General features: G+C 43.8%; 1 protein-coding gene and 1 pseudogene across 14 annotated transcripts in view; both read right to left on the minus strand.

Moving 5' to 3' along the window:
• LOC132675880 (protocadherin gamma-C4) overlaps window positions 1-10,363 on the minus strand; it is a 176,218-nt gene that overhangs the window by 85,182 nt on the left and 80,673 nt on the right. The window contains exon 1 of one of the 14 annotated variants that reach the window (XM_081790290.1): window positions 883-3,300. The exons of 12 other annotated variants lie outside the window; for them this stretch is intronic. In XM_081790290.1, coding sequence (XP_081646416.1) covers window positions 883-3,300 — 2,418 coding nt within the window. Of the gene's footprint in view, window positions 1-882; window positions 3,301-9,118; window positions 9,474-10,363 lie in introns of those variants that run through there. One more of the 14 variants, XM_078450241.1, reaches the window with a different exon arrangement.
• LOC132677372 (protocadherin gamma-A9 pseudogene) lies at window positions 4,801-8,850 on the minus strand (annotated as a pseudogene).

The raw sequence follows: 10,363 nt of genomic DNA on the forward strand, positions 1-10,363 counted from the left end.
AGAACAGGTTGTTCACGACCATTTATGTCACTATGCCTCCAAAGTGTGGAACTTTTCAAAGATTTTATATTTTGTCTTCAAAGACTTTATATCAGACAATTAGAGACAGAGACTGAGTGCAAAAGGCAGTGACAGTTCATTTGCTTTCTTGGAAATTCATTCTTTTTCAATGTAGAGGAAAAAAGATTAGGAAAGAGTACAATTTGAGCTCCAAGAAAAGATAAATAAACATAAGAAGAAAGCCAGAAGAACCAAATGCTGAAGAGAAAAAATCCTCTAGGGTAGTTATTATTAAGTTCTGGGGAGCATAGAAACCTTGGCAATGGAAAACAAGTTTGACTCATCTCCCAAAGAAAATACATATTTCTATAACTTTGCATAGAATTTCAGAAACTTTTCGATTTGTTCACCATCTCCCCTCAAATGCTTAGTTATTTTAATTATTAGAATAAATGAAGATACCTAAATATAGCCAGGATATTATTTACAATAAATGTTTCTTTGAAACAAGCACCTGCTTGAATATTTAATGAGTGGCTTAATATTATTATACTCAAAATATGTAAGTAGAATATGGAAAATTCATCTTAAATCTTAACAAACTTGAGTAATTACTTATTAATTTATTCAGTAAGAAGCCACCGCCTGTTTTGCTAATCTGAACTTGACTAGATATCGCCAATTTAGTGACATTATTGCTGAATTATAGAGCACTTACAAACCAAGTAACTCTTGAAAAATATAATCTGCAAAAAGTAAATACTGAGACAAGGTGATTAGTTATGGATTTTCCAAATATGACTCATATTAAAAAATACAATAGTATGCCTCAAGTAAGAGAAAACAATAGAATGTTTCAGAAGACACAAAAGTGTAACTCACCGGTGTGAGCATCTCAGGATGTGCAGTCAAATCATGCCCACCCTGAAGTGGAATTAAGGCCCCAGACGAATCACCGCAAACTATGTCTTGAGTGGAATGCAAGAGCTCATTACATTTTAGGAAGTTAAACTCTGCCTTTCCAGTTTGGGCAACGCACAAATTGTAGGAATAAGGCAAAGTCCCCTCACTGTAGTTAGGAGGAACCACAGGTCCAGACTTGACACAAAGACCAGGCTGAAAGCAGCCCCAGGCAGCAGGGCTGGGGGAGCGGCGCAGGCGCAGGGCCACCGCCAGAATCACCGCAAGGAGGAAGAGCACCGAGATCAAGGCCAAAGCCACCACCAGGTAAAACTGCAGCTCGGCCTGGGGGTCAGAGGGCTCCGGGCGGTCGCTGACATCCGGCAGTACTTCTTGCAGGCTGTCGGCGAAAACCAGGTGCAGCGTGGCGGTGGCAGAGAGGGGCGGCTGTCCCCCGTCCCGCACGGCGACCAGCAGGCGCTGGCGGGCCGCGTCCCTGTCGCCCAAAGCACGCGCAGTGCGCACCTCGCCCGTGCGCAGCCCCAGGCTGAAGAGTCCGGGCTCGCTGGCCTGCAGCACGTGGTACGACAGCCACGCATTGTGTCCCGAGTCGGCGTCCACCGCCACCACCTTGGTGACCAGGTAGCCGGGCTGCGCGGCGCGCGGCACCGTGTCGAAGAGCGCCGAGCCGTCGGGCCCCAGCGCCGGGTACAGCACCCTAGGCGCGTTGTCGTTGCGGTCGCCCACCAACACGCGCAGGCTCACGTTGGCGCTGAGCGCGGGCGAGCCCTGGTCGCGGGCCTGCACCGTCAGCTCGAAGGCGCGCAGCTGCTCGTGGTCGAAGGCGCGCTGCGCGAACACCACGCCGCTCTGCGCGCTCACGGACACGTAGGACGCCAGCGCCCGCGGCTCCAGGTCGCTGGCCACGATGGAGTAGGAGACGTGGCCGTTGGGTCCCAGGTCGGGGTCGGAGGCGCTGACTTGGGCGATGGAGGCTCCTGGAGGGTTATTCTCAGCCACGTGGACCACATAGGAGGCCTGGTGGAAAATCGGTGTGTTGTCATTGACATCGGTGATGTGCAAGGTGATGGTAGTGCTGGAGGAGAGGGGCGGAATGCCCCTGTCAGTGGCTGTGATGGTGACGTTGTATTCTGGAGTCTGCTCTCGGTCTAGGGGTCCATCTGTCACCAGCTTGTAGTAATTATTAGAAGAGGAGTAAATCTTGAAAGGAATATCCTTTTCTATGTTACATGTGACTTCTCCATTTCCCCCGAAATCCTTGTCCCATGTTTTGAAGAGAACAACAACCATTCCTGGAAGAGAATCCTCCAAAATTTCATCAGAGAGAGAGGTGATGATTATTTCTGGTCTGTTGTCGTTTTCATCTAGGATTTCAATGATTACTTTACATTGGGTAGAGAGTCCACCTCCATCCCTTGCTTCCACTTTCATGGTATATCTTTCTATATCCTCAAAATCCAATGACTGGTTATTCTTAATCATACCTGTTTTCTCATTCAGCAAGAACATGTACCTTGTACTCTGAGCAGTGCTCCTGAAGTAGTAGTTCACTTCTGCATTGACCCCCTCATCCTTGTCAGTGGCTGTCACCTGCAACAGGGAGGATCCAGGGGGCAGATTTTCACTAACACTGATTCTGTATTCATCTTTGCTGAACACCGGAAAGTTATCATTAGCATCCCTGACAGAGATTTCTATTCGAGTGGTGGCACTTCTTGGTGGGTTCCCCCCATCCAAGGCAGTCAATATCAAGTGATGAGAATGCTGCTCTTCCCTGTCTAGGAGTTTTTCCAAAGTTAACTCTGGATATTTACCACCATCAGAATTAACTCTAACCATTAATGAGAAATAAGGGTTAGGATTTATCTGATAATCTTTAACTGAGTTCATGTTTATATCGGGGTCAGTGGCAGGGTCAAGGGATATTCGTGCACCTTCTGATACAGATTCAAAAATTTCTAAAAGTATTTCCTTTTTATCGAATTGAGGGGCATGGTCATTAATATCCTCAACAACCACAATGATATGAAAGATATTTAAAGGATTTTCCACCACGGCTTCCAACTGCAACTCACATCTTCTTCTCTCTTTGCATATCTGCTCCCGGTCTATTCGGTCCTTCACTAGTAAGTCCCCGCTCTCTGCGTCTACGTTGAAAAGCAGCTTCTCCGTGCTGACTCGCAGCTTCCTAGCTGACACGTCCAGGACACTGAGCCCGAGATCCTTGGCGAGGTTCCCCACCACCGAGCCCTTGGCCAGTTCCTCGGGAATCGAGTAGCGGATCGGCTCGCAGAGCGCGGGGTAGAACAAAGGTAGCAGGAAGGGAAACAGTACCTGCCGCCTGCCGGCCGGGCGCCTCTGAACGCAGCTCCCTCCCATTGCGCGCTCTAGTTCTCGCTGGGTCCCAGTCTTTCCGGAAAGTCAAAGAAACTGCAATCCACGGCGTCACTGGAAAAGCATTCCTCCCATGACAAGCTGGCCTGGGAATCCGTAAATGTTGGGCAAAGTCTGCGCCTCCAGGAGACTCAGTTGTATGAGCAGATTTTCTTCTGTGTTGGTGACTGCCCAGGAAATCCCAGGCTGGAGACAGAAATCCCAGGCGACTGCGCTTGCCCTGTACTGGCCGACAGCGGCGCCCAGAGGCCCCGTGTGGAACCGCAGGCATTTTCCTCTTGAATCCAATTGTTCTCTACAATCTCTATAATATATATATTCCTCTTGGAAATTCCTATACATATTTATATATATGCCCTGTACTCTGTGAAGTGCTCCTGAGGTAGTTGTTTACTTCTGCATTGACCCCCTCGTCCTCCTGAGTGGCTGTCAACTGCAACACGGAGGACGGGGGCCAATTACATACAGATAGAAACATACGATATTTATTTCTCTATATATAGAATATGTATATATTGCTTCTTGAAAATGAACTTATATAATAGCCCCTAATTTTAGTATTATATTATTACAGACTATATGCTTAGTGTTTTAAAGAAATTTATTATAGAAAAATTTCAAACTTCTACAAAGTAGCGAGTATTATTATTGAATCTTCATATACTCATCACCCAATGACAATAACGATCAACACAAGGCCATCTTCATTTAATATAATTTGTACACCCTCATTATTTTGAAGCAAATCCAAGATACTTTAACTCTTCTTTTAAGATGAAACATTAAGATTAATAAGGATTTTATATTTAAGCCTATATTGTTATATAAAATGTTACCAATACAAAAGTCTATCTAGTTTAAGAAAACTAGAATTCAGCATTTTCCACACTGCCCATTCACCCAGTGAGCTTTGTGTTCTGTTTTAAAGGCAAGTGATATTAATGGTAGAGAATAGTAGTTACTGACCTACAAGCCTTCATCACTGTTATGTTTTTTCCCAAGTTAACACATACTTAATATTTGTAAATACTAAGTACCAATGGTTAGTCGCGAGGACAGAAACTTCAAGTGACAGTTTTCCTATTTCATAGTTAAAAATATGATCCTGAAGCATGCTTTAATTTTTTCCTACTAAATTAGGAGTAAGGAGTATTTGAAATCAGTATAACATCTGTATGTCATAATGGCTGTCCAGATGTTACCCCTATTAGCCAGCACTTTTCAAATAGAATTTTTGAGTCAACTTCATAGTTTATTTTTAAAGTCTCCTAGAAAGTCATTTATTACTCGGAATGGCACTATGTTTAAAATAAAATGAAATAGGGGCATCTGGGTGGCTCAGTCAGTCATGTTTGATTTCAGCTCAGGTCATGATCTCGCGGTTTAAGAGTTTCAGCCCCACATCAGGCTCTCTGCTCTCTGTGCGGAGCCTGCTTGGGTTCTTCTGTCCCCTCTCTGCCCCTCCCCCACTCATTGCCCCCCTCCTCAAAAAACAAACTTGAAAAAATATTATTCCTTTCCTATAACTAAAAGCTAGTAAAATATTCTTAGAACCTCTTCCAGCAGTTCCTGAGAATATTTTCCTAAGTTGTCTTCCTTATCCAGGTTTATTTCTAGCCTCAAGGTTGGAGAATTGAGCCATAAATAACAGACAGTTGAATAATTTTTATTTCCCTTGTTTTGTCCTCAACAGTGTTCATTCTCAGAAACCCCTCTAAGTGAATTGTGATTCTTCCTCAGAAGTGATCTTTAGATTCAAACAACCTCTACAAACATGTGATCTGGAAAACATAACCTCAAAGGCGGGTTGTCCTATAATAGAAACAGAAAAGCAGAAGCAGAAAAATCTGGGCTCTCAGTTTCTTCAAGAAGAATGCATGTGTTTTCTCATTAATTTACCTTCACATAGTGTCACCTGTATTTATGTTTCAGAGGTATGTAAGAAGTTCAAAGATAAGTAGGAAGTTCACTATGTGGCCACTGAAGATAGCAACAATAATACATTTCAGGAATGGAAAACCACCTCTAAGAGTTAGTAGTGAACTGATAATCAACCAAGGAATCCCACCCCAATAGCCCATATCAATGGCTCAATAATGAGAGAAGCCCCATGAAAAAGATATCCATTGACCCTAGGTTAATTTAGGTTAATTATGAGAAACTCGTATCAGTGATATAACCAGTAAATGCCTCCTATAGATGTTAGAACAAAACAAGGCCCAGTAAAACCTGGATGGTGAGAAATATGTTAAAGAGGATGTATCATACCTTAAGTGGAAACCTTAAAGAGAAAACCAAATCATAAGAGAAAATAAAGGAAAAAGTTGAACTCACTGGAGCCAAAGAAGTATTTTCTTTTAAAAAAAATTTTTTTAAATGTTTATTTCTGAGAAGAGAGAGAGAGCGCACAAGTGGAGGAGGGGCAGAGGGAGAGGGAGACACATCTGAGCAGGCTCCAGGCTCTGAGCTGTCAGCACAGAGCCCGACACAGGGCTCAAACTTGTGAACTGTGGGATCATGACCTGAGCGGAAGTTTGATGCTTAAGTAACTGAGCCACCCAGGCGCCCCCAAAGAGGTATTTTCTATAGGAAACCTGGAATCATCTGAAGCACACAAATGGTCATTTTTCCTAGAGCCCTCCTGGCTGATCAGCATATTGTCATACTTGGGCTGGGGAAAGATCATGTGACTCTCTCAGGAGCCTGCCCTGTGTGAGGCTTCCCGGAATAGGTCTGCAGGAAAGCCCACACCTATCCACGCCCACAAAGAAGTAGGCACAGCCAATCCAAGCCCTGCAGCCTGCAGCAGATTTGAGATGTGCCAATGCCACAACCTGAGCACACAATGACAAAGGTGAGGAAGATGCAGGACACTGCAGCCACTGTCACCACCAAGTATAATGTGAGGTCTGAGATCTCTGGGTAGGTGAGGACCTCCAGACTGTTGAGGTCAGCCAGGCCACCTGGGATGCTGTGGGCCAAGGCTGCAGTGAGGGTGAAAGTGGACGAGAGAGGGGGCTGGCCTTGGTCCTGGACCACCACCACCAGGCTCTGCTTGAGCCAGTCTCTGTGCAGCAGGGCCCATGCAGTGCACACCTTTCCTGTGTGGAGTCCTACCATGAAGAGCCCTGGCTCACTGGCCTTGAACAGGTGGTAGGCCTGGTGTTCTGACCCAAGTCTCTGTCTATAGCCACCTTGGTCACCAGGTAGCCAGGTTCTGTGGAGCAGGGTACCAGTTCCATGATGGTGGAACATGTCAGTGGGGAGAGTAGGGTACAGGATTTCTGGTGCATTGTCCTTCTGGTCCAGCACAAACAAGTTCAGTGACATGTTGCTGGTGAGTAGGGGGTTCCCACTGTCACTTGCCTTCACTTGCATTTGAGATCACAAAACTGCTCATGTTGAAGGGATGCAGTGTGTAGATGAGCCAGTGTGTCGGAACTGGTAGAGACATAGGACGACCCTTGGATAGTGTCCTCAGCCAAGGAGTGAATAACCTGGGTATTCTTGTCACTGTTGGAATCATGGGCTGTCACTGAGAAGATGAAGGTTCTTCTATGGCTGTTCTTAAGGAGATAGACTGTGTAGAAGTTTTCAGGGAAGGAAGGTGTACTGTCATTGACAATGATCACATGCAGGATGATGTAAATTTCTGTCTGTTGTGGTCACTGTGATGTTATATTCAGAAGTTTCTTCTCTGTCAAGAATTCATAGTTTCAACAATCTACAATAATCTATTGACTCTTCTAATTGAAAAGGTAAATAATGGAGTGCCTGGGTGGCTCAGCCGGTTGAGTGTCTGACTCGTGATTTCAGCTTTATGATACCAGGGTCATGGGATCAAGCCTTGTGCTGGTGTCTGTACTGAGCATGGAGCCTGCTTGGGATTCTCTCTCTCCCTCTGCCCCTCCGCCACTCACACTTTTGTGCTCTCTCAGAGGAAGGAGGAGGAGGAGGAGGAGGAAGAGTAAAGAAAAAGAAAAAAAAGAAAAGAAAAGGTAAATTATGAGATGCGTAACAGACAACTTGACCATTCTTCCCGGAGTCTCGGTCATGCACATTCAAAAAGGCAATTACTGTTCCAGGAAGAGTATTTTCTAAGACTGGACTAAACAGAGATGTAATGATCACTTCTGGCCTATTGTCATTTACATCTTCCACTGAAATGAGCACTTTGGTCCTCCCTAAAAGTGCCCCCACATCTTCAGCTTGTATTTCCATTTCATAAAATGCACATTCTTCATAATCTAGACTCCCTGCTGTTGATATTTCACCGGTATTTTCATTAAGATGGAATAGCGGAGATTGCTTTTCACTAATTTTCCAAAATCTATAGGCCACTTCTCCATTGGCTCCCTCATCTGGGTCGCTAGCGCTCACAGTAAGCAGCAGGGTGCCCGGGGCCACGTTCTCTGGGACTTTCACTCGGTAAATCGGTTGAGTAAAAACCGGGGCATTGTCGTTTGTATCCAGCACTGTCACGTGGATGTGCACTGTGCTGGAGCGACGCGGGTCACCGCCATCAGAGGCGATGAGGAGGAGATGGTGAGCAGCCTCTTCCTCTCGGTCCAGGGCCTGCTCCAGCACCAGCTCTGGGTGTAGAGTTCCGTCATCTCCAGTCTGCACTTCCAGAGAGAAGTAGTGATTGGGGCTGAGCTGGTAGCTCTGTAAGGAATTCATGCCCACATCCGGGTCAACAGCCTCTGGGAGTGGGTAATGTGTTCCAGGTGCAGCGATTTCATTAACTTTTACTTCCAGATTTTCGACCTGGAATTTTGGATTATTATCATTGATATCAGTGATTTCTATTTCTATCCCAAAAAGTTTTCCTCTGCCCTCAACCAGGATATTGATATTTACTAGACACTGTGTACTCTGAGCACAGAGTTCCTCCTAGTCTATCCTGCCTGCAGTGACCAAGACAAGCCACTTTGCAGGTTCAGAGCGAAAAACTGAGTCCTACTTCTGGAGACAATGCAGACTCCACGGTCCGCCAGCCCCAGATCCTTGGAGATATTTCCCCAGGATATAGCCTTCTTCTGTCTCTTCAGGTGCCGAGTAGTGGGTCTGGCTGGCCCTGGTCTCCCATAGCCTCCATGGGCACAGCAGAACCAGTCCTTTGCAGTGCGGGCAATTCAGTGGAGTGGCTGTTGTTGCTTCACTATGGATATTGTTTTTCAGAATGCTTTCTGTGCAAACTGACTCCTTAGGTTCTTTAACCTCCTGCAAATTATGATGATCTTTTTCCTAAGGAGAAACCAGAGTGCCCCAAGAAGATGAGTTTTGTGGCAGCTTTTGCTGAGGTTTGTGGGCTCTGTGGGACTCTGTGTAGTTGCAGATCTGAACAGCTGGATGGAGAACTGATTGAACTTTTCTTAAAGTTGGTGAACAGTGGCACTCGGAGTCCTAACCTGTCACTACATGCACTGAGATAAGTAATGCTTGATTATAGATAACCGAGAAAGACAATACTCTTCTAACTATGTAGACTTGTCTCACTGTTTCTTGCATTCTCATTTCAAAAGCAATTACCATTTTGGAATGTTAGTTGCAAATGAAGTGGAATGGAACTTCTATTAAATGTATTGTTAAACTGCCATTTTTTCTTAACAACAAATTAACTTATTCTTGGTAGAATTTTGCTTTCTTTCTAGATATGTAAATTATTCTAACTTCAGTTTTATAATGTTTCAAAAATTTTCTGTATGTCATTATTTTCTACAGTAACCACAATGTGCAATCCTCTTTGGAAATAGACTTCTTCTTCTTAGTTTTATATATACATGGATTATTCACTTTGAAGTTATTTTATAAGATTAATTTATTCAGATAATGAATTTGCTGGAGTAAGTTTTCCTTAAAATTTCATTCACAAAAATAATTTTAGTAAGGCAACAGTAATAGCTTCTCTCACCTACTACTGCTAAATTTTGAAAGGATCGGTTTTTTAAAGTTACATATTTGTGAATGTTAAACTTTTACGCTGGTTTAATTTTTTGTACTCTTCTATGTGAATACATAATGCATACACAGGTTATGGCATTTGGAAAATTCAAATAAACATATATTGAAAACCAAGTTTCCACTTCAATACTTCCATAAAGAAAATATGCAGTTCAAAGTAGTCTTAAACTTCTTATTGTAAAGGTCAATTAAATCTGTAATAATTAGAGAAAAAGAACACAAGATGTAGAACCAATTATTACCACCAAAAAGCAAAAAGTGCCATTATGAGAAATTCTTACAGGGGCACCTGGGTGGCTCAGTCAGCTGAGCATTCAACTCTTGATTTCATTCAAGTCATGATATTACAATTCATGGGATTGAGCCCCAAGTTGGGCTCTGCACTGACATCAGGTAGCCTGCTTGGGATTCTCTCTCTTTCCCTTTCTCTCTGCCCTTCTCCACCTCAATAAATAAATAAACTTAAAAAAAAAAAAGAAATTCTTTCAGGGGCACATGACTGGTTCCATCAGTTGAGCATGTGACTTTTTTTTTTTTTAAGTTTCCTTATTTATTTTGAAAGAGAGCACAAGCAGGGGAGGGGTGGAGAGAGAAGGAGAGAGAATCATAAGCAGGCTCTACACTGTCGCACAGAACCTGACACGGGGCTTGACCCCACGAACCTTGAGATCATGATCTGAGCTGAAATACAGAGTCAGATGCTTAACTGACTGAGCCACCCAGGCGCCCCAAGCATGGGACTCTTGATCTCAGCCTCGTGAGTTCAAGCCCCATGTTGACCTAGAGCTTACATTAAAAAAAAAAAAACTCTTTCAGCAATTTGTAAAGAAATCATTTACTGAAGCAGTTACTAGGGGAGACCAAGAAAAAGACTGATATTTAAGAAATGGCAACTTTGCGCATAAAATTAGTAATTTTTGCCATAAGAGTGGAAAATTTGGGATTCTCTTTCCTCTAATCACTAATGTTTAGAGCTCCAAATAATAAGACAAATCCAGTGACTCACCCCCTCCTCCTGGCCTCAAGTGATAGAGGCAACAGCATTTCCTTTTCTTTTGTCAAGTGTCTTTTTCTTAAATTAACT

The sequence above is a fragment of the Panthera onca genome, chromosome A1 (genome assembly GCF_046562875.1).
Source record: "Panthera onca isolate mPanOnc1 chromosome A1, mPanOnc1 haplotype 2, whole genome shotgun sequence".
Classification (NCBI taxonomy): Eukaryota; Metazoa; Chordata; class Mammalia; order Carnivora; family Felidae; genus Panthera; species Panthera onca.